At 41.2% G+C, this 23319-nt stretch overlaps 1 protein-coding gene across 3 annotated transcripts in view; it reads left to right on the forward strand.

Annotated features, from left to right (window-relative positions):
* LOC135504055 (6-phosphofructo-2-kinase/fructose-2,6-bisphosphatase-like) overlaps positions 1 to 23319 on the forward strand; it is a 29326-nt gene that overhangs the window by 720 nt on the left and 5287 nt on the right. For 2 of the 3 annotated variants that reach the window (XM_064922321.1, XM_064922319.1), the window contains exons 2-8: positions 7495 to 7620; positions 7760 to 7856; positions 8142 to 8208; positions 13862 to 13936; positions 14094 to 14150; positions 14256 to 14377; positions 14686 to 14893. In XM_064922321.1, coding sequence (XP_064778393.1) covers positions 7495 to 7620; positions 7760 to 7856; positions 8142 to 8208; positions 13862 to 13936; positions 14094 to 14150; positions 14256 to 14377; positions 14686 to 14893 — 752 coding nt within the window. Of the gene's footprint in view, positions 1 to 5978; positions 6200 to 7494; positions 7621 to 7759; positions 7857 to 8141; positions 8209 to 13861; positions 13937 to 14093; positions 14151 to 14255; positions 14378 to 14685; positions 14894 to 23319 lie in introns of those variants that run through there. The other variant, XM_064922320.1, reaches the window with a different exon arrangement.

The raw sequence follows: 23319 nt of genomic DNA on the forward strand, positions 1-23319 counted from the left end.
AATGTGGATTATAAATAACGGTATAGAACAAGAAGGCCTGCACACTGTTAAAGCCGCGAATTCACCGTTTTATTGACAACGTTTCCATCTGAAGCGGATCTTGGTCAGGTCATTATAAATAATGGACATTGTTTGTAGGGGTTGATACATCTTTTGTATCACAAAAAGTAAGCCTTTTTAAACCTTGAATATACTAGAAGTTAACATTTCCTGATGTGAAGGAAAGGTTTATATACTGTTTTATAAACTTCAGATGTATATACTGTATTCTAGTCAAGGCACATCCTATATAACTACACCTGCACACACCTTTTCAATTCATATACTGTCTATACACACCATTACACACTGAGTGTATAAACATTATGAACACCTGCTCTTTTCATGACAGATTGCCCAGGTGAATCTAGGTGAAAGCTATGATCCCTTACTGATGTCACTTGTTAATTCCACTTCAATTGGAGTAGATGAAGGGGAGGAGACAGAATAAAAAATGATTTTAAAGATTTGAGACAATTGAGACATGGATTGTGTATGTGTGCCATTCAGAGGGTAAATGGGCAAGACAAAATATGGAAGTGTCTTTGAACGGGGTATGGTAGTAGGTGCCAGGCGCACCGGTTTGTGTCAAGAACTGCAACACTGCTGAGTTTTCCATGCTAAACAGTTTCATGTGTGTATCAAGAATAGTCCACCACCCAAAGGACATCCAGGAAACTTGACACAACTTTGGGAAGCATTGGCGTCAACATGGGCCAGCATTCTCGTGAAAAGATTTGGACACCTTGTAGAACCCATGCCCCACCGAATGGGAGGTGTGTGAGTGGGGGGGGGGTGCAACTCAATATTAGGAAACTATTCTTAATTTGTTGTACACTGAGTATATATACAGTGGAAGTTGGAGGTTTACATACACTTTAGCCAAAAAATGTAAACTCAGTTTTTCAAAAATTCCTGACATTTAATCCTAGAACATTTCCCTGTCTTAGGTCAGTTAGGATCACGACTTTATTTTAAGAATGTGAAATGTCAGAATATTAGTAGCTGTTTTGCCACAACTTTGGAAGTATGCTTGTGTCATTGTCCATTTGGAAGACCCATTTGCGACCAAGCTTTAACTTCCTAACTTCCTTGAGATGTTGCTTCACTCTATCCACATAATTTTCCTACCTCATGATGCCATCTATTTTGTGAAGTGCACCTGTCCCTCCTGCAGCAAAGCACCACCACAGCATAATGCTGCCACCCCCGTGCTTCATGGTTGGGATGGTGTTCTTCAGCTTGCAAGCCTCCCCCTTTTTCCTCCAAACATAACGATGGTCATTATGTCCAAACAGTTCAATTTTTGTTTCATCAGACCAGAGGATATTTCTCCAAAAAGTACCATATTTATCCCCATGTGCAGTTGCAAACCGTAGTCTGGAAGTATAATGGCGGTTTTGGAGCAGTGGCTTCTTCCTTGCTGAGCGGCCTTTCAGGTTATGTCGACACACGACTCGTTTTGACTGTGGATATAGATACTTTTGTACCTGTTTCCTCCAGCATCTTCACAAGGTCCTTATTCTGGGATTGATTTGCACTTTTCACACCAAAGTACAGTGCCTTGAGAAAGTATTCGGCCCCCTTGAACTTTGCAACCTTTTGCCACATTTCAGGCTTCAAACATAAAGATATAAAACTGTATATGAATAATTTTGCACACCCAATTTTTCAGTTTTTGATTTGTTAAAAAAGTTTGAAATATCCAATAAATGTCGTTCCACTTCATGATTGTGTCCCACTTGTTGTTGATTCTTCACAAAAAAATACAGTTTTATATCTTTATGTTTGAAGCCTGAAATGTGGCAAAAGGTTGCAAAGTTCAAGGGGGCCGAATACTTTCGCAAGGCACTGTACATGCATCTCTCGGAGACAGAATTCAACTCCTTCCTGAGCGGTATGACGGCTGCGTGGTCCCATGGTGTTTATGCTTGTGTACTGTTCTTTGTAGAGATGAACGTGGTACCTTTAGGCGTTTGGAAATTGCTCCCAGACTTGTGGAGGTCTACAATTGTTTTCTGAGGTCTTGGCTGATTTCTTTTTATTTTCCCATGATGTCAATCAAAGAGGCACTGAGTTTGAAGGCCGGCCTTGAAATACATCCACATGTACACCTCCAATTGACTGATATTATGTAATTTAGCCTATCATAACCTTCTAATGCCATGACATCCTTTTCTGGAATTTCCAAGCTGTTTAAAGGCACAGCAACTTAGTGTATGTACATTTCTGACCCACTGGAATTGTGATACAGTGAATTATAAGTGAAATAATCTGTCTGTAAACAATTGTTGGAAGAATTACTTGTGTCATGCACAAAGTAGATGTCCTAACCGACTTACCAAAACTATAGTTTGTTAACAAGAAATTTGTGGAGTGTTTGAAAAACAATTTTTAATGACTCCAAGTTTTAATGACTGTTTTGAGGGTGCTTTGCTGCAGGAGGGACTGGTGCACTTCACAAAATAGGTTGCGTCTTGAGGAAGAAAAATTATGTGGATAAAGTGAAGCAACATCTCAAGACATCAGTCAGGAAGTTAAAGCTTGGTCGCAAATGGGTCTTCCAAATGGACAATGACCACAAGCATACTTCCACAGTTATGGCAAAATAGCTTAAGGACAACAAAGTCAAGGTATTGGAGTGGCCATCACAAAGCCCTGACCTCAATCCTATAGAAAATGTATGGGCAGAACTGAAAAAGCATGTGCGAGCAAGGAGGCCTACAAACCTGACTCAGTTATACAAGCTCTATCAGGAGGAATGGGACAAAATTCACCCAACTTATTGTGGGAAGCTTGTGGAAGGCAACCCGAAACGTTTGACCCAAGTTAAACATTTTAAAGGCAATGCTACCAAATAATAATTGAGTGTATGTAAACTTCTGACCCACTGGGCATGTGACGAAAGAAATAAAAGCTGAAATAAGCTATTCTCTCTACTATTATTCTGACATTTCACATTCTTAAAATAAAGGGGTGATCTTAACTGACCCAAAACAGGGATTTTTTTAGTTTAAATGTATTTGGCTAAGGTGTATGTAAACTTTCAACTTCAACTGTATATATATATATATATTATTATTATATTATTTATATTCCCGGACTCTGACATTGCTCGTTCTGATATTTTTTATTTATTTTTTATTTTGTGTATATTGTTTTGTATTGCTAGGTTTATTGCTACACTGTTGGAGTCGTGAAAACCTGTGAAAACATCTGCAAATCTCTGTAACCGACCAATAAACTTTGATTTTAATTGATTGATTGAAAATTCTCTAAAACAAAAGAGTGATCATCTTTACATCTGTTGTAGCCTATAAGTGAGTGAATGGTTAGGATTGGGTTCAGTTTTCTGCTAGCAGCCTAAATGTGAATAAATGAAAGAAGCTAGTCATCCATACTGGGATAGTTATCCAACCAGGACCCTTCAAATGGAACCTGATCAGATCTTTGGGACCTGTTACGGAACGGGACGGTCTGTCTTCTGAAGGAATCTTGCTCAATAATAAACCAACTCCAAAATGTCATGTACCCTCTTGCCATCTTAATATCTCATTCCATCTTCATATGGAATGTAACCTCAACCACCTTAAAGGCCCAGCACAGTGAAAAAGGTGATTTTCTGTCTTTTATATATATTTCCACACTATGAGGTTGGAATAATATTGTGAAATTTTGAAAATTATGGTAATGCCCTTTACGTGCAAGAACTATTTGAAAAGACTGTTTGAAATTTCTGCCTGTTTTTGATGGGATGGAGTTTTGGCCAGACTGGTGACATCACAAGGTGGTAAATTAGTTAATAGACCAATAAAAAAGAGAGTTTTAAACGTCTCTGCCATAAAAGCTAGTTTCTGATAGTCCTAGCACAATTCTTGCTTGAGGAATTGCTCATTGTTAGGAAGCTGTTTTTGTTTATTTTTGACCATTTTAATTGAAAACAATCACAGTAAGAACTATATTGTTACTGAAAAATAATTTGATATTGAGATAAACATTTCTGCATTGGACCTTTAAGTACAGTATGTTCCATGTAAACTTTTATTATGCAATTTACAGTTCCTTGGAGAGAGAGAGACAGATGTTTTTAGGAACACATTTACACTTAGCTGTGGTTTACAGGAGCTGCCCATAGCTCATTTCTCAGCAGCTACAGTGCAGTCAATCCCTGTCATTCTATTTGGAGCATGGAGGCCAGGCTAAATTCCTGCCAGGCCAAACTCTCAGCCAGCAGGGATAGCATGTTCCTCTCTCGCTTCTCCTGGGCTCTACTAACAAAACCAGATCTACACTCTGTGGTCATTACTGTTGCTGAAAGGCATAAACATTGTCTGTACTGCAGAATATCAGGTTAGATACTTAACCTTTTTAACATATGCCAACATAAGCCTACCGTATGATTTGCCCAGAATGTGGTCAGTTAGGTAGCTTAACAGTTGGTATGAGGTCTGACACTTAGATACAGAATGTATTGCTGTGTTATGGGAATTATATTTTCTGTTGGAGAATAATGGCAGAGGCCAAAGACACTGTAAGACTAACTGCCAAAATAACTGTCTGTCTCTGTTAGAATTTGACCACAAAGTTTTATTCAAAGTATCCTGTTCCAATGCTTATTTCATCCTTGCTAAGTTACTGCGGGTCTAAGTAAATATGTGTCACAGCAAACCCCACAGGGGAAATGTCTAAACAATGTTGCCACTGCATGTAAAAGCTGATACCATACAGTAGGCCTACACTCGTAGAAAAAAGGGTTCCAAAAGGGTTAATTGGCTGTCCCCGTAGGAGAACCCTTTTTGGTTCCATGTAGAACTCTTTTCAAACAAAAATATGTTTCAAAGGGTTCTCCTATGGGGACAGCCGAAGAAGCCTTTTTAGTTCTGGATAACAATCTTTTTTTAAAGAACGTATGGATATAACATAAATAAGAACTGCCCAGTAGGCACCAGTGAACAAAGCTGGTTGACATGACGTCAATACAACTAGTTTGCAACCAGGTTGTAATGGTGTAGTACTGATATCATTTCAACCAGTTTTGCTCGCCTGCTGGGAGGCTACATTACGTATTGATGACATTATCTAACCCATGACGCCTCTTCCCTTTAATACTCCACTGCATTAAGTTGTAATGAGATCAGATCAGGGACTGTCCATGTCTCTTAGGTTGTCAGATGTCTAATTCCTTAGTCAGGTTAATGCCTCGTTGCCTTGGTAACCTCTTGAAGTACTGTCAACAAAGTCAGATATTTTCTGAATGAGAATGATTGCACCAGAGCAGAAAGACAGCAGAGAATATAGGGATGAGCGGTTTTGTCAGTTTATTTGCTACCTACAGGCTACAGACAGTGAGAGTGTATGTAATGATAGTCAGTTGATCTTTCCTCTGGATTAGCTTTTCAAAAGGAACTGTGAACTCTGACTTCCAACTGCCACCTTGTGGTATAATTGAGCAACACCACACCATTGCCAAATACAAATCAAGCAACATATATGTGCTGTACTATAGCCTCACAACATATATTGTTTTGATCAGTTCATCGTAACGGTTAACTATGGTAAACTGTTACTCTGTGATGAGCTTGTTCTTCAAAGGGACTGATATATTTAATGCTTTAGTGCCATGTCACCACCACAACACAGACTTGTGTGACTTTGTGATTCCTTCTCCCTACTGGCTGATATCCCAGGATATTTTAGATCCCTCTAAAGTAGTTGGCCTCGGACCATGTTCTACGCTAACTGCTAAGTAGCAGTGAAACAGCATGGCATCAATGAGCTAACATGTGTCCCAAATGGCACCAAATTCCCTATGGACCCTGGTCAAAAGTATTGCATTATTTAGGGAATCGGATGACATTTAGAGGTCCTCCCCTTCCATCGTCCCCTCCGCCTTCTGCTCCTTGGCAACAGTCATGTGACCCCGCCGGAGTTCACTGAAGCAGGCGGCTGTGTTGCTCCTCTTGTCTCCCTCACTCACACTCGCTCCGCTGAACAGGGCCAGGGGGACTGTGCTGTGTTGCATGACTGTCTGTCTGGGCTCTGCCGAGTGCTGACATGACCACAGAACAGGAGAAGAATGAGCTCACGCAGACTCCTCTGCTCAAGATATGGGTGCCATGGTTGGGGATGGGAGGCTGCAAGCTAAGTCGCCGGAGAGGCTGTAAGTGTGAAGAACCAATTTCTGTCTCGTGCTCTCTTTCTCTTTTTCCGTTTCTTTTTTCCTGTTTCCGTCTGTTTCTGTCTGTTTCTCGCTCTCTCTTTGCCCCTCTTTCTCTCTCTCTCTCTCTCTCTCTCTCTCTGTCTCTCGCTCCTTCTCTTCTCCTGTCTGTTTTCTCTGTCTCTTCTTTCCTCTCAACTTCCTAATTCATTCATTAGTATAAGCCATGGGGAAGTTATCTTCAACAACAGGTGGATGAGTGCTCAAGTTTTGATCTTGTTGCCATGTTAAGACTATGATCGAATGTTTCCTAGTGTAAATCTTAGATCTGTTGAATGGCTTCCCTCCCTCCTCCTCCATGCCCCATGTGTGAGAATAAGATGAATCCTACTCTAACATTGTCCTGTGACCTGTAATATATGAATACTGTATTCTGACGCTGCAGTCAGTCGTCATTCATATAGACTACCAGCTTCTATATCCTGCAATATGTCCTGCTTCTCCTATATCCTCCCTCATACTACCTATTGTACTGTAACGCTCTTCTAAAGTCTCAGTTAAGTGGAGTTGCTTCCTGACATGTGAAATGATATCTGGTGCCGTGTGCGGATATGCAGTTTGAACATTACTTTTTTGAGAGGTCTGATGTAGCCTGTGGAATGATTCTGTTCCACATGCTTTCACAGTTATTTTGTTTCTACGATGAAATCTCATGCTGAACAAGAGGTACTGCATGCTGGTACTGTCTGCAGTAGCACCCTTGTCCCAGTGTGTTGTCACCGATGTGACTGGCTGCATGGGATACTCTGTGGTTCTCAGGGTATATTCTGAAGTAGTCTTACACTCTTAAAGGAGTTGGCTAATTACTCTGGGATTATTATGCAGAACACATTACCTCTGGCGATCCTGTTGACAAGGTAAGTAAGACATAACATGGTAACAATGAGGGCTCAACCAATCCTTACCTGTTGGGAGATGACTCATCTGATAGGTGTGCCATGGTTAACAGATATTTGATCTCTCTGTCACCTGGTGTTCTCTCTCTTGAGGAGATGGTGAGGAGTATCTCGGCAATTGGTACACACACACACACACACACACACACACACACACACACACACACACACACACACACACACACACACACACACACACACACACACACACACACACTGTGTGTGTAAGTGTTTACACACACCAGTGATTTGTGCCTTGTTAACAGTGTTCACAGAGAACCACTCTATTTACCTACCAGGCATGTACAGTAGATTCCTACGGTCTGTCTTGTTTTTCCACAGCCTCCGTGCCCCAGCTCACCAACTCCCCCACTCTGATTGTGATGGTTGGACTGCCTGCCAGGGGGAAGACATACATATCCAAGAAGCTCTCCCGCTACCTCAACTGGATAGGAGTTCCAACAAAGGGTCAGTTCACACCCACACACTAGCCAAGTTAAATGACCTGAGGTGTGCTTGAGTACCCATACACGGCACTGAGGATTGGAGTTTATTGTCTTTCCCTTATCTATCCTATATCATCTATCATCAATCACCTATCGTCTAGTCTTCAACTTGGGCCAGTATCGCAGGGAAGCAGTCCAGAGCTACAAGAACTTTGAGTTCTTCAGACCGGACAATGAGGAGGCCATGCAGATTCGCAGGTAAGAGATTCCTCAGGTTTGATGGGTTTCTCTATCTATGTGACGAAGCTATGCGTGGGGCTGCATCTGAAATAGCACTCTTTTCCCCATAGCACTCTACTTTCCCACTACTTTCATTGTCAAAGTAGCAGTGCACTGTATCGGGAATAGGGTGACATTTCAGGTGCAGACTAGTGGTAGTTTGTGTAAAGTATTACGTAACAACTGACATGGTATGTCCTTTTGTGCTGTGAATTATCTTTCTGTGGTTAATCCAATGATTTCTCATTGCATTTGCTTTCTCAGGGCCTGTGCTACAAATGCCCTTGAAGATGTAGTTATCTACTTCTCAAAGGAACATGGACAAGTAGCCGTGAGTAAGAGGACAATTTAAAACTGCCCCTCTGAGCTGACAGTCAATAGGGCAAACACACCATATCTCTTACACATGACTGAGACATACTGTACTCAGGGTGGACAGGACATTGAACTTCAAACACACTGTACATGATAAACTGGATACTTCCAGGTCTCCATGGGTAAAACTATATTTTGACCTCTATGGATTTACAGATTAAATAAAGGTTATAGAAATATACACTGTGCCAATGTTCCCTCTATGCTGCGGGTGCACAGTAGCCCCAAGACTGCTGCTCAGCTCCCCCTGGACTGCCAAGCAGACGAAATATCAGCCCACAGAGAGAAGTACGAGATTGAATTTCACTCAACTTTCTAGAGCAGTGGTCATCAAACTCGACTGATTGATCTCCAATGCGTTCCTAATCGATCGACAAACATTTCTGTAAAAAAAAAAAAAAAAAGATAAAGCCTTGTGTTCCTATTTTGTTTTGCCATTTTGAACAATTTCATGTGTCTGAAAGTACAAACTCCGGAGAACGGAGAGCAGCAGTGTAGCCTAGTGGTTAGAGCGTTGGACTAGTAACCGGAAGGTTGTGAGTTCAAACCCCCGAACTGACAAGGTACAAATCTGTCGTTCTGCCCCTGAACAGGCAGTTAACCCACTGTTCCCAGGCCGTCATTGAAAATAAGAATTTGTTCTTAACTGACTTGCCTGGTTAAATAAAGGTAAAATATATATTATTTTTTTTTAAATCAAGTGCACTATAGGCCTACAATGGGCCAATCGGATGGCTCAGATAACGTGTCTGCAGTAACGTAGCAGGCATAACAGAAAGCTACAGCAAAATTGATACTGTAAGATTTCAAAACATTTAAAAACATGACTAGAAAGAGACTGTCAATGAATATAGCAAAGAGCTGCTGTTTTACGAGTTCATGAGTTCATGAGTTCAAGTTTAAGTTCTTACTCAGCAATGTCAACACTTCGTATTCAACATTAAACGTGTGTTTTTCCTATTTCCACTACAGTAAGCTACAATAAGCACTGTAGCAGTAAGGAATGAGTAGGAAAGTATATCTCTATAGGCTTACGTTGTTGTTATTTGGGTTGAGTCTTCTTAACATTGAGGAATATTTATCTTAATCTGTTCATAAGAGTAACAACACATTTGTGGATGATGAGCGGTGCAACTCCAGTTTCACCATCAGCTGGAAGACAGTGTCCCTTTTGGTCAGTGTCAATGGAGGAAAGGGAGAGCGGGGGATGTTGAGAGGCGGACCCTAAATCTGCTGCTCTCTGCCTCAAATCAAATCAAATTGTATTTGTCACATACACATGGTTAGCAGATGTTAATGCGAGTGTAGCGAAATGATTGTGCTTCTAGTTCCGACAATGCAGTAATAACCAACAAGTAATCTAACTAACAATTCCAAAACTACTGTCTTATACACACAAGTGTAGGGGGATAAAGAATATGTACATAAAGATATATGAATGAGTGATGGTACAGAGCAGCATAGGCAAGATACAGTCAATGGTATCGAGTACAGTATATACATATGAGATGAGTATGTAAACAAAGTGGCATAGTTAAAGTGGCTAGTGATACATGTATTACATAAAGATGCTGTAGATGATATAGAGTACAGTATATACGTATACATATGAGATGAATAATGTAGGGTGTGTAAACATTATATTAGGTAGCATTGTATAAAGTGGCTAGTGATATATTTTACATAATTTCCCATCAATTCCCATTATTAAAGTGGCTGGAGTTGAGTCCGTGTGTTGGCAGCAGCCACTCAATGTTAGTGGTGGCTGTTTAACAGTCTGATGGCCTTGAGATAGAAGCTGTTTTTCAGTCTCTCGGTCCCAGCTTTGATGCACCTGTACTGACCTCGCCTTCTGGATGATAGCGGGGTGAACAGGCAGTGGCTCGGTTGTTGTCCTTGATGATCTTTATGGCCTTCCTGTAACATCGGGTGGTGTAGGTGTCCTGGAGGGCAGGTAGTTTGCCCCCGGTGATGCGTTGTGCAGACCTCACTACCCTCTGGAGAGCCTTATGGTTGTGGGCGGAGCAGTTGCCGTACCAGGCGGTGATACAGCCCGCCAGGATGCTCTCGATTGTGCATCTGTAGAAGTTTGTGAGTGCTTTTGGTGACAACCCAAATTTCTTCAGCCTCCTGAGGTTGAAGAGGCGCTGCTGCGCCTTCTTCACGATGCTGTCTGTGTGAGTGGACCAATTCAGTTTGTCTGTGATGTGTATGCCGAGGAACTTAAAACTTACTACCCTCTCCACTACTGTTCCATCGATGTGGATAGGGGGGTGTTCCCTCTGCTGTTTCCTGAAGTCCACAATCATCTCGTTAGTTTTGTTGACGTTGAGTGTGAGGTTATTTTCCTGACACCACACTCCAAGGGCCCTCACCTCCTCCTACATTGAGACTAAAGATCAGATGCAGGCACCATCAGCCCAGTAAAATATTTAAATGTTTGCTCACTCAGCTGTGCCTCACAAGTAATACAACAACGGATCTATTACGGGAATGATCATATAGCCTACCTCAATTGTTTTAATATATATCTTTTTAAATGCCCAAACAACAATGCGATGATAATACAGTTGAAGTCGGGAGTTTACATACACCGTAGCCAAATACATTTAAACTCAGTTTTTCACAATTCCTGACATTTAATCCTAGTAAAAATACCCTGCCGTATGTCAGTTAGGATCACCACTTTATTTTAAGAATGTGAAATGTCAGAATAATAGTTGAGAGAATAATTTATTTCAGTTTTTATTTCTTTCATCACATTCCCAGTGGGTCAGAAGTTTACATACAGTACACTCGATTAGTATTTGGTAGCATTGCCTTTAAATTGTTTAACTTGGAACAAATGTTTCGGGTAGCATTTCACAAGCTTCCTACAATAAATTGAGTGAATTTTGGCCCATTCCTCCTGACAGAGCTGGTGTAACTGAGTCAGGTTTGTCGACCTCCTTGCTCGCACATGCTTTTTCAGTTCTGCCCACATATTTTCTATAGGATTGAGGTCAGGGCTTTGTAATGGCCACACCAAAACCTTGACTTTGTTGTCCATAAGCCATTTTGCCACAACTTTGGAAGTATGCTTGGGGTCATTGTCCATTTGGAAGACCCATTTGCGCCCAAGCTTAAACTGCCTGATTGATGTCTTGAGATGTTGCTTCAATATATCCACATAATTTTCCTTACTCATGATGCCATCTATTTTGTGAAGTGCACCCGTCCCTCCTGCAGCAAAGCACCACCACAACATGATTCTGCCACCCCCGTGCTTCACGGTTGGGATGGTTTTCTTCAGCTTGCAAGCCTCTCCCTTTTTCCCCCAAACATAATGATGGTCATTATGGCCAAACAGTTCTATTTTTGTTTCATCAGACCAGAAGACATTTCTCCAAAAGGTACTAGCTTTGTCCCCATGTGCAGTTGCAAACCGTAGTCTGGCTTTTTTATGGCGGTTTTGGATCCGTGGCTTCTTCCTTGCTGAGCGGCCTTTCAGGTTATGTTGATATACGATTAGTTTTACTGTGGATATAGATACTTTTGTACCTGTTTCCTCCAGCAACTTCACAAGGTCCTTTGCTGGTGTCCAGGATTGATTTGCACTTTTCGCACCAAAGTACGTTCATCTCTAGGAGACAGAATGCATCTCCTTCCTGAGCGGTATGACGGCTGCGTGGTCCCATGGTGTTTATACTTGCATACTATTGTTTGAACAGATGAACGTGGTACCTTCAGGCATTTGGAAATTGCTCCCATGGACGAACCAGACTTGTGGAGGTCTACACTTTTTTTCTGAGGTCTTGGCTGATTCCTTTTGATTTTCCCATGATGTCAAGCAAAGATGCACTGAGTTTGAAGGTAGGCCTTGAAATAAATCTCAGGTACTCCTCCAATTGACTAAAATTATGTAAATTAGTCTATAAGAAGCTTCTAAAGCCATGACATAATTTTCTGGAATTTTCCAAGCTGTTTAAAGGCACAGTCAACTTAGTGTACGTAAACTTCTGACCCACTGGAATTGTGATACAGTGAATTATAAGTGAAATAATCTGTCTGTAAACAATTGTTGGAAAAATTACTTGTTTGAAAAACAAGTTTTAATGACTCCAACCTAGGTGTATGTAAATTCCGACTTCATCTGTATACGTGGTGATAATGTATTGGGCCTATAGCTTACTGCACAAACCTAATTTCTACAGTACTGTTTTTAATTGGTTAATGTTGCATAGGCTTACGTTTTTAAGTCCCGTTAAAAAAAACTGAGCAGTAGATCTTGGCTAGCATTTTGAAAAGATTGGTGACCACCGTTCTTCCAGTTTTCCCTGTTAACACTATCCACGTTTCCCTTTAATGTGGCAATTGTGATTGAATCTATGCAATATTAGCCACTTTTAATGGTACATATCGAAACAAAACAAACTATGCAAGAGATTTTGTTGTTGGCAGAAAGCATCAGAGTAGGATCCTATTGCATTGACACGCATTACTCAGTCCGTACTCTACACAGACCGATCTGTGCAATTTACTTTGAACTGGACTGTATTTACAGCATGAGGGGTCTTGAGTAGATGCGCTTGTTTTGAGATCAAAGTGAGAGCTGCATGTAGCAACGTGTGTACATTTTGTTCATATCCTTTGCTAGTTAGTGAGTTATTAGCCCAGTTATAGATAGGGAGTGATTGCTTCCTACAAGACCACAAAACATGTACATTTCCAGACATCTTTGAAAAGCGATTCAGGCGAAGAGCTTTTTTTGTCTTATAGGGGCAGTGTTTAATTTTGAGACAGGTTTGAATAAGCTAAGTAGCCAATAGGCAGAGGGTAGCATAATTTGTCTGATTCTCTGTAATAATGGTATGGGAATAGTAATGTATTTTACTTTGTAAAGTGGTTTCTTACATCAAACAACACAACAAAATGTTCAGTCACCTCCTTGTCTGATGGACAAGTGGATAAGCAGGTTAATGTCAAACCCTGCATGCTTTTTTTTCAAACGTCTCAAGGAATGTAGGCCTACATTGAACACCACAATTTGGCTGCTACTCTAGGCTGAATGATAGAACAGCTATTTCCATGTTAAACTGTTATGGGATGCATTTTCTCCATTGTTGTTGATGATTGACCACCCAGCCTTCATGGCCTACTTGGCCCCTGTTTAAACGGTAACTTAAAACGGGTACAGGCTCAGTGTTCACCGTAGACTTTCGCTGGAAGTTACACAGTTTTTTTTTACAAAGTTCAAGTTTGTGCTCAGCAGACCTGAAATTTGCTCAGTGCCAAAATAATTTTAGGGAAACATTGCACTGTGCTCACAGTGCCCACGTTCTGCTACATTGACTGGAATGTATAGATGTAGTATCTTCATTTAAGCCAGTTTGCTACAGCAGGAAAATAATTCTGAAGCAACAGGAAATTAGAATTTTTATGTGGATTATAATTAATGGACCTTTTTGTAGGGGTTGATACATTTTTCGTGGTGGAAATGACAAACTATAGAAGCTTTAAAAAAAATCAAATACACAGGAAAATGCTCAGCAACAAAATAGTAAAACAATCCTACATCTGTAAAATCCTACATCTGTACAGCCGATTAAAATATATTTTCTTCCCTCCAGGTGTTTGATGCCACCAACACAACACGGGAGAGGAGGATATCCATTGTGAGCTTTTCCAAGGAAAAAGGCTACAAGGCAGGTTCAAAGGAAGGCCAACTGACAGTCCTGTAGCTGCTACTGTACATAATGAATAAACACTTTACTACCACTGCAACAGCTAAATACAAACTCAGATGGTGAAACTGGACAAAACCCCTTTGGTATAATGAACACAACTGAATTGTCCTTACAGGTATTTTTTGTGGAGTCCATTTGTGATGATCCAGACATCATTGCACAGAATATCACGGTGAGAAAGTATATTCTCAAACCTTACCAGAGGGCTCTCTGTTTCTAAGATGCCAAACTCTGCAAGATGTTAAACTCTACACTGTGACACTGACCTTTGTCCCAGGAAGTGAAAGTGAGCAGCCCAGACTATGTGAACTGTGACAAGGATGAGGCGCAGGCAGACTTCCTGAAACGTATCGAGTGCTACAAGCAAACTTATGTGCCTTTGGACGATGAGAAAGACAGGTAGAGTTCAACAGACTATGCCAACTAGCCTGGTCCCAGAACTGTTTGTGCTGTCTTGCCAACTCCTTTATGGTCATAGTCAAAAAAACACACCTGGGATCAGGCTTTATGCCAACAGCTCCTCTCCCTGAATGAGAGAAAGAGTAAAACTAAACTGAAAAAAATACTTGGTTATCAGATAGCTGTGATTAACAAAAAATCCATCTCTCCTTCTATCTTCCTGTATTTCCCCTACATGTTATTTTGTCGGCACCTGTCTTGAATAATAATTGTCTCCCTATGTGTCTCTCTATATTTCCTATACAAAGGCATCTGTCTTACATCAAGATCTTCAACGTGGGCTCTAGGTACTTGGTGAACCGTGTGCAAGACCATATACAGAGCCGGATCGTGTACTACCTTATGAACATCCACGTCACACCGCGCTCTATCTTCCTGAGCCGCCACGGGGAGAGCGAGCTGAACCTTCTGGGTCGCATTGGGGGAGACTCAGGACTCTCTCCCAGGGGTCACAAGGTCAGTAGGCCACACAGGCACAGTGGCTTGGAAAAACTCCCTAGAAAGGCAGGAACCTAGGAAGAAATCTAGAGAGGAACCAGGCTCTGAGGGGTGGACAGTCCTCTTCTGGCTGTGCCGGGTGGAGATTATAACAGAACATGTCCAAGATGTTCAAATATTCATAGATGACCAGCAGGGTCAAATAATAATAATAATTACAGTGGTTGTAGAGGGTGCAACAGGTCAGGACCTCAGGAGTAAATGTCAGTTGGCTTTTCCGATCATTCAGAGTTAGAGACAGCAGGTGCGGTAGAGAGAGAGTCGAAAACATTAGGTCCGGGACAAGGTGGCACGTCCGTTGACCACATCAGGGTTCCACAGCCACAGGCAGAACAGTTGAAACTGGAGCAGCAGCACGACCAGGTGGACTCGGGACAGCAAAAAGCCATCATTAAAACAATAGAGGTCCTAAAACGGAACCTTGAGGAAAACCAAAACTTACAGTTGATTTGTCAGAGGACAAACCATCCACAGAGACAAACTGATATCTTTCCCGACAGATAAGATCTGAAATCAGGCCAGAACTTGTCCTTGTAGACAAATTTTGGTTTCCAATCTCTCCAAAAGAATGTGGTGATCGATGGTGTCAAAAGCAGCACTACGGTGATTCTCACGAAATCTTGGTGTCAAAGATTTCAAACATGAAATCTTTAAAAAGACTTGCATCAACAAATTTCCTTTATAGGCATAAATAAAAAGGTCTGTGTTTGTGTTTGTGAGCATTCATTTAAAAACATTTACTGACAATTTAACGCCTTTATGAACATGTTTTCCAAAACAAGTACTAAAGAATATCATTACCACAATGGTCTGAAAACATCAAGACCATTAGGAAAGCTAATACATTAAAGGAAAAAAGAAAAACGATTATTAACAGTCATGCACAGAATACCTAATCTCTGAAATAATATAGATTTTTAAATTAACATTTTTTATTGATTTCTCCCATTACCGCAAAACCTTCCGCAATCTACAATTTAACATTAACACTGGAGTGATAGATGTGCAGATGATGATGTGGAGATACTGGGGTGCAAAAGAGCAAAAATAAATAACAATATGGGGATGAGGTAGTTGGGTGTGCTATTTAAAGATGGGTTTCAAGTTCAATCAATTTCATTTTGCAGTGCTTCAAAAGTACATAACACACATACAGTGCCTTGCAAAAGTTTTCACCCCCTTGGCATTTTCCTATCAAATCAAATCAAATTTTATTTGTCACATGCACATGGTTAGCAGATGTTAATGCGAGTGTAGCGAAATGCTTGTGCTTCCAGTTCCGACAATGCAGTAATAACCAACAAGTAATCTAACTAACAATTCCAAAACTAATATCTTATACACAGTGTAAGGGGATAAAGAATATGTACATAAAGATATGAATGAGTGATGGTGCAGAGCAGCATAGGCAAGATACAGTAGATGATATTGAGTACAGTATATACATATGAGATGAGTATGTAAACAAAGTGGCATAGTTAAAGTGGCTAGTGATACATGTATTACATAAGGATGCAGTAGATGATAGAGTACAGTATATACGTATACATATGAGATGAATAATGTAGGGTATGTAAACATTATATTAGGTAGCATTGTTTAAAGTGGCTAGTGATATATTTTACATCCTTTCCTATCAATTCCCATTATTGAGGTGGCTGGAGTTGAGTCAGTGTGTTGGCAGCAGCCACTCAATGTTAGTGGTTGCTGTTTAACAGTCTGATGGCCTTGAGATAGAAGCTGTTTTTCAGTCTCTCGGTCCCAGCTTTGATGCACCTGTACTGACCTCGCCTTCTGGATAATAGCGGGGTGAACAGGCAGTGGCTCGGGTGGGTGTTGTCCTTAATGATCTTTATGGCCTTCCTGTAACATCGGGTGGTGTAGGTGTCCTGGAGGGCAGGTAGTTTGCCCCCGGTGATACGTTGTGCAGACCTCACTACCCTCTGGAGAGCCTTACGGTTGTGGGCAGAGCAGTTGCCGTACCAGGCGGTGATACAGCCCGCCAGGATGCTCTCGATTGTGCATCTGTAGAAGTTTGTGAGTGTTTTTGGTGACAAGCCGAATTTCTTCAGCCTCCTGAGGTTGAAGAGGCGCTGCTGCGCCTTCTTCACGATGCTGTCTGTGTGAGTGGACCAATTTAGTTTGTCTGTGATGTGTATGCCGAGGAACTTAAAACTTACTACCCTCTCCACTACTGTTCCATCGATGTATATATATATATATATCCCATTTATATATATATATCCCATTTAGCAGACGCTTTTGTCCAAAGCGACTTACAAGTCGGCTGGGGCCACTACTTTTTTTTTTTTTACATATGGGTGGCCCCAGCGGGAATCGAACCCACGACGCTTGGCGTTGCAAGCGCCATGCTCTACCGACTGAGCCACACAGGACTAGATAGTGGGGTGTTCCCTCTGCTGTTTCCTGAAGTCCACAATCATCTCCTTAGTTTTGTTGACGTTGAGTGTGAGGTTGTTGTCCTGACACCACACTCCGAGGACCCTCACCTCCTCCCTGTAGGCCGTCTCGTCGTTGTTGGTAATCAAGCCTACCACTGTTGTGTCGTCCGCAAACTTGATGATTGAGTTGGAGGCGTGCGTTGCCGCGCAGTCGTGGGTGAACAGGGAGTACAGGAGAGGGCTCAGAATGCACCCTTGTGGGGCCCCAGTGTTGAGGATCAGCGGGGTGGAGATGTTGTTGCCTACCCTCACCACCTGGGGGCGGCCCGTCAGGAAGTCCAGTACCCAGTTGCACAGGGCGGGGTCGAGACCCAGGGTCTCGAGCTTGATGACGAGCTTGGAGGGTACTATGGTGTTAAATGCCAAGCTGTAGTCGATGAACAGCATTCTCACATAAGTATTCCTCTTGTCCAGATGGGTTAGGGCAGTGTGCAGTGTGGTTGAGATTGCGTCGTCTGTGGACCTATTTGGGCGGTAAGCAAATTGGAGTGGGTCTAGGGTGTCAGGTAGGGTGGAGGTGATATGGTCCTTGACTAGTCTCTCAAAGCACTTCATGATGACGGAAGTGAGTGCTACGGGGCGGTAGTCATTTAGCTCAGTTACCTTAGCTTTCTTGGGAACAGGAACAATGGTGGCCCTCTTGAAGCATGTGGGAACAGCAGACTGGTATAGGGATTGATTGAATATGTCCGTAAACACACCTATTTTGTTGCATTACGACATGTAGTTTAATTTTTATTTGGATTTCATGTAATGGACATACACAAAATAGTCCAAATTGGTGAAGTGAAATGAAAAAAATTACTGCATATGTATTGACCCCTTTTGCTATGATGCCCCTAAATAAGATCTGGTGCAACCAATTACCTCCATAAGTCACATAATTAGTTAGATTGCACACAGGTGAACTTTATTTAAGTGTCACATGATATGTCACATGATCTCAGTATATATACACCTGTTCTGAAAGGCCCCAGAGTCTGCAACACCACTAAGCAAGGGGCACCGCCAAACAAGCGGCACTATGAAGACCAATGAGCTCTCCAAACAGGTCAGGGACAAAGCTGTGGAGATTACAGACCAGAGCTGGGTTATAAAAAAATATACGAAGCTTTGAACATCCCATGGAGCACCATTAAATCCATTATTAAAAAATACAACGAATATGGCACCACAACAAACCTGCCAAGAGAGGGCCGCCCACCAAAACCCACGTACTAGGCAAGGAGGGCATTAATCAGAGAGGCAACAAAGAGTCCAAAGATAACCCTGAAGGAGCTGCAAAGCTCGACAGCGGAGATTGGAGTATCTGTCCATAGGACCACTTTAAGCCGTACACTCCACAGAGCTGGGCTTTACTGGAAGAGTGGACAGAATAAAGTAATTGCTTGCACATTTGGTGTTTGCCAAAAGGCATGTGGGAGACTCCACAAACATATGGAAGAAGGTACTCTGGTTAGATGAGACAAAAATTGAGCTTTTTTGCCATCAAGGAAAACGCTATGTCTGGCGCAAACCACACACCTCTCATCACCCCGAGAACAACATGCCACAGTGAAGCATGGTAGTGGCAGCATCATGCTGTGGGTATGTTTTTCATCAACAGAGACTGGGAAACTGGTCAGAATTGAAGGAATGATGGATGGCCCTAAATACAGGGAAATTCCTGAGGGAAACCTGTTTCAGTCTTCAAGAGTTTGAGACTGGGACAGAGGTTCACCTTCCAGCAGGACAATGACCCTAAGCATACTGCTAAAGCAACACTTGAGTGGTTTAAGGGGAAATATTTAAATGGCCTAGTGAAAGCCCAGACCACAATCCAATTGAGAATCTGTGGTATGACTTAAAGATTGCTGTACACCAGCGGAACCCATCCAACTTAAAGGAGCTGGAGCAGTTTTGCCTTGAAGAATGGGCAAAAATCCCAGTGGCTAGATGTGCCAAGCTTATAGAGACATACCCCCAAGAGACTTGCAGCTGTAATTGCTGCAAATGGTGGCTATACAAAGTATTGACTTTTTTGGGGGGGGGGGTAGTTATGCACGCTCAAAGTTTTCTATTTGTTTCACAATCAAAAATATTTTGCATCTTCAAAGTGGTAGGCATGTTGTGTAAATCAAATGATACAAACCCCCCAAACATCTATTTTAATTCCAGGTTGTAATGCAACACAATAAGAAAATTGCCAAGGGGTTGAATACTTTCGCAAGCCACTGTAGGCTAAGAACAGAGAAAACATAAAAACAACACATACAAAAACATTAGAACAGCACATCATCGTCAATACACACACTGGCCTGTATAGTGTCCCTTGGGGATGATGTTTCTATGACCCCAAGTTGGTGCAGCTTCTTTATCTTCAAGCCAAAGTTGTCATAAGTTTTGCAAGCATATGTTCTCTGTCTGTGACATGGCTTAAGGTTAAATAATTGAGGCTTGGAGAGGTTGTGCCTCATCAGACAAATCTTCTATGAAGATAGTGTCCGTTAAGTCTCTCTTACGGAAATCTGGCCCTTTTTCCGAATTTCTACAGATTTCCCATTTATTACAATGGAGACTTAATCTTGATGAAGAAAGCGGCTAACAAGTTTAATTAGTCTTCTCTGGCGGTTACTGGGTAATGTTCTCTGATGACCTCTCTTTGTAGTTTTCTTCTGGACCTCTCTGTCTTCCATGTTGACAATTCCCTGCTTCCTCTTGGCCATCATCTCAAGTCTTTTCAGTCTTTTCTTTAGGTTGACCCTCTCTTTGGTCCTCTCCAGCAGCTTCTCTTCTTTTTAACGCAACTTTGACCTATATTTTAATAGTGTTTTTTTTCTTCTGTTCCTCTTTTTGGGGGATTCCTTTGGGGTAGATGTCTTCATTGGTCCAGGTGTCTGTAGAGATGTCTCTCTTCTTTTAGGAGTTGAGTTGATGGCATGGACATTTACCCGCTGAGGTGATAATGGCTGTTCCCTTGGGGAGGCTGTGTCTTGAAGATTTTGAATAACTTCTTAATTTTGCTTTATGAACATGTTGAAGTGTATCATCTTCCTGGCTTGATGGTGTCATGTCCAATACAGCTTTTAGCTGTTTCTCTCTTCTGTAAAACCTTTTCCCGCCACTCTTTTCTTCTTTTCATGTTGCTTCTTTGTCAGATCTAGAGTTTTCTTAATTGTACAATTTTGATTTCGATTTTGATATCTGGAACTGGAAAGGAAGATGAAATTAAATTAAATGAGCAAGTCTCAAAACATGGGAAAAATGTTACTGTTATGGACAAGTCATCCTATAGTAGAGACTGAATGGCTTACAGACTGTGTGTGTGTGTGCGTGTGTGTGTGTGTGTGCGTGTGTGTGTGCGTGTGTGTGTGTGTGTGTGTGTGCGTGTGTGTGTGTGTGCATCCTACAGTAGGGACTGAATGGCTTACAGACTGTCTGTGTGTACACATCCTATAGTAGGAACTGAATAGGTTACAGACTTTGTGTGTATATTTTATAGTACAAACTAAATGGCTTACTGGATATGTGTGTGTCTGTGTATGTAACGGCGTTCTTCTTTAGTTGAAAGAGAGTCGGACCGAAATGCAGCGTGTAGGTTACTCATGTTTATTAGGAAGACAAACGAACGAACTATACACGAAAATAACTAATAAATACAAAAACAACAAACAGAACGTGAAACCTATTACAGCCTGACTGGTGCACACTACACAGAGACAGGAACAATCACCCACGAAATACAAAGCAAAAACCAGGCTACCTAAATACGGTTCCCAATCAGAGACAACGAGAATCACCTGACTCTGATTGAGAACCGCCTCAGGCAGCCAAACCTATTAAACACACACACCCCTAATCAGCTACAATCCCAACTACTCCAAACCCCAATATGAAACCCCAATACATAATAAACCCATGTCACACCCTGGTCTGACTAACTAATAAACTAAAACACAAAATACTAAGACCATGGCGTGACAGTGTATGGTGGACGTGTGCTCGGGCATGTGTAGACTTCCTAACAATGTAGGGTATTGACTTCCTATAGAGACTGTATGAGGGCATAGGCTTCCTATAGATGATATATATATATGCTAATTACTCTTGCTGTAACCTCTCCAACCTCTAACCTCTGTCTTCTTCCTTCTGTACTCTTACAGCAGTTCTGGGAAGGGTGCAAACATTTTCTCTGAATTTTGTCTGCCTAGCCTTCGCTAAAGATTTATTTTTGTCCCTTGCTGACTGTCTGCAATTAAACAGGACATAAGGCAAAATATCAACAGACAGTAAATAATATTTAAATTAATAGTTCATTATATATATTTAAAAATATAGTCTGTATGATTAAATTCTCATTACCGAAACAAAAGTTCTCTCTACTGCAACTGGCCTTAAATTGCAGCGGTAAGTGAGAATGGTGTTGCGAAGGAGGAGGAACCTTGGCATGTTTTGCTAACAATGGAGAAGACATGATGACTAAGCACATTTTTACTCAATGTACATAATTAGACATTAATGAAGTATATTTTCATAGAAAATTTGAAATCTAACGTTTTTCTAAATGTGGAAACCTACTTGTATCAGTAATGATAATCAATTCTGTCTCGTAGTCTGACAAGAGAATGTTTAACTTTTAACTAGAGAAATATAAAGAGATCTGCTTACCTGGTAGCCATATTGAAGGTACTGGCAGATGTGTTGCTTCATTCAAAGTCAAACTTTGTTTAAAATTCCCTGTGTGTGTAAACAGTCCTTCAAAAATGTTGCGGAGGATGAGAAAATCAGCCCTATTATTATTATTAAACATGAATATTCAGTTGATATTTTTACGTCATTTAAAAACACCTGGTACAACAACAATTAATTTTTTCTGAATATTTTCATTTTACTCTGTTAAAATTAAAACATGACATACATTCTGGACGCGTTGCGGTAATGAGTATTTCATCAGCAAATGCAATAAAACACCAAAATAATTCATTCCGTTTGTGCAAGAGAACACTTTCTTTCTTATGATATTTTGTTATATTACTAAATGACATGTTTTATATTTAAAATCATTACTGCCATGGCATTTCAATGGTTTTATGAGAATAATAAGGTCTAGGAGCAGGAGGACAGATGCAGAGCCTTGGTCTGACGCCATTAAAAGGTCATTTACCATCTCCATGAGTGCAGTCTCAGTGCTATGATGGGGTCTAAAGCCAGATTGACGTGTTTTGTAACATTTTTTGTCTTCAGGAAGGCAGTGAGTTTCTGTGCAGCAACTTTTTCTAAAAGTTTTGAGAGGAATGTGAGATTCAATATAGGCCAATAGTTTTTCAACATTTTCTGGGTGAAGGTTTGGCTTTTTCAAGAGAGGCTTCATTACTGCCACTTTTAGTGAGTTTGGTACACATCTGGTGGATAGAGAGCTGTTTATTATGTTCAACATAGGAGGACCAAGCACAGGAAGCAGCTCTTTCAGTAGTTTAGTTGGAATAAGGTCCAGTATGCAGCTTGAAGGTTTAGAGGCCATTACATATAGGATTAAAAAACTTGAGTGTCTCCCTTGATCCTGGTAGTTCCTGGCAGTTCTGTGCAGACTCAGGACAACTGAGCTTTGGAGAAATATGCAGATTTAAAGAGGAGTCCTTAATTTGCTTTTGTAATGATCATGATCTTTTCGTCAAGGAAGTTCATGAATTTATCACTGCTGAAGTGAAAAATATCCTCTCTTGGGGAATGCTGCTTTTTAGTTAGTTTTGCGACAGTATCAAAAATACATTTAGGATTGTTCTTATTCTCCTCAATTAAGTTGAAAAAATAGGACGATCGAGCAGCAGTGAGGGCTCTTCAATCCTGCACGGTACATTCTTTCCAAGCTAGTCAGAAGACTTCCAGTTTAGTGTAGCGCCATTTCCATTCCAATTTTCTGGAAGCTTGCTTCAGGTCTCGGGT

This window comes from Oncorhynchus masou, chromosome 18 (genome assembly GCF_036934945.1).
Source record: "Oncorhynchus masou masou isolate Uvic2021 chromosome 18, UVic_Omas_1.1, whole genome shotgun sequence".
Lineage (NCBI taxonomy): Eukaryota > Metazoa > Chordata > Actinopteri > Salmoniformes > Salmonidae > Oncorhynchus > Oncorhynchus masou.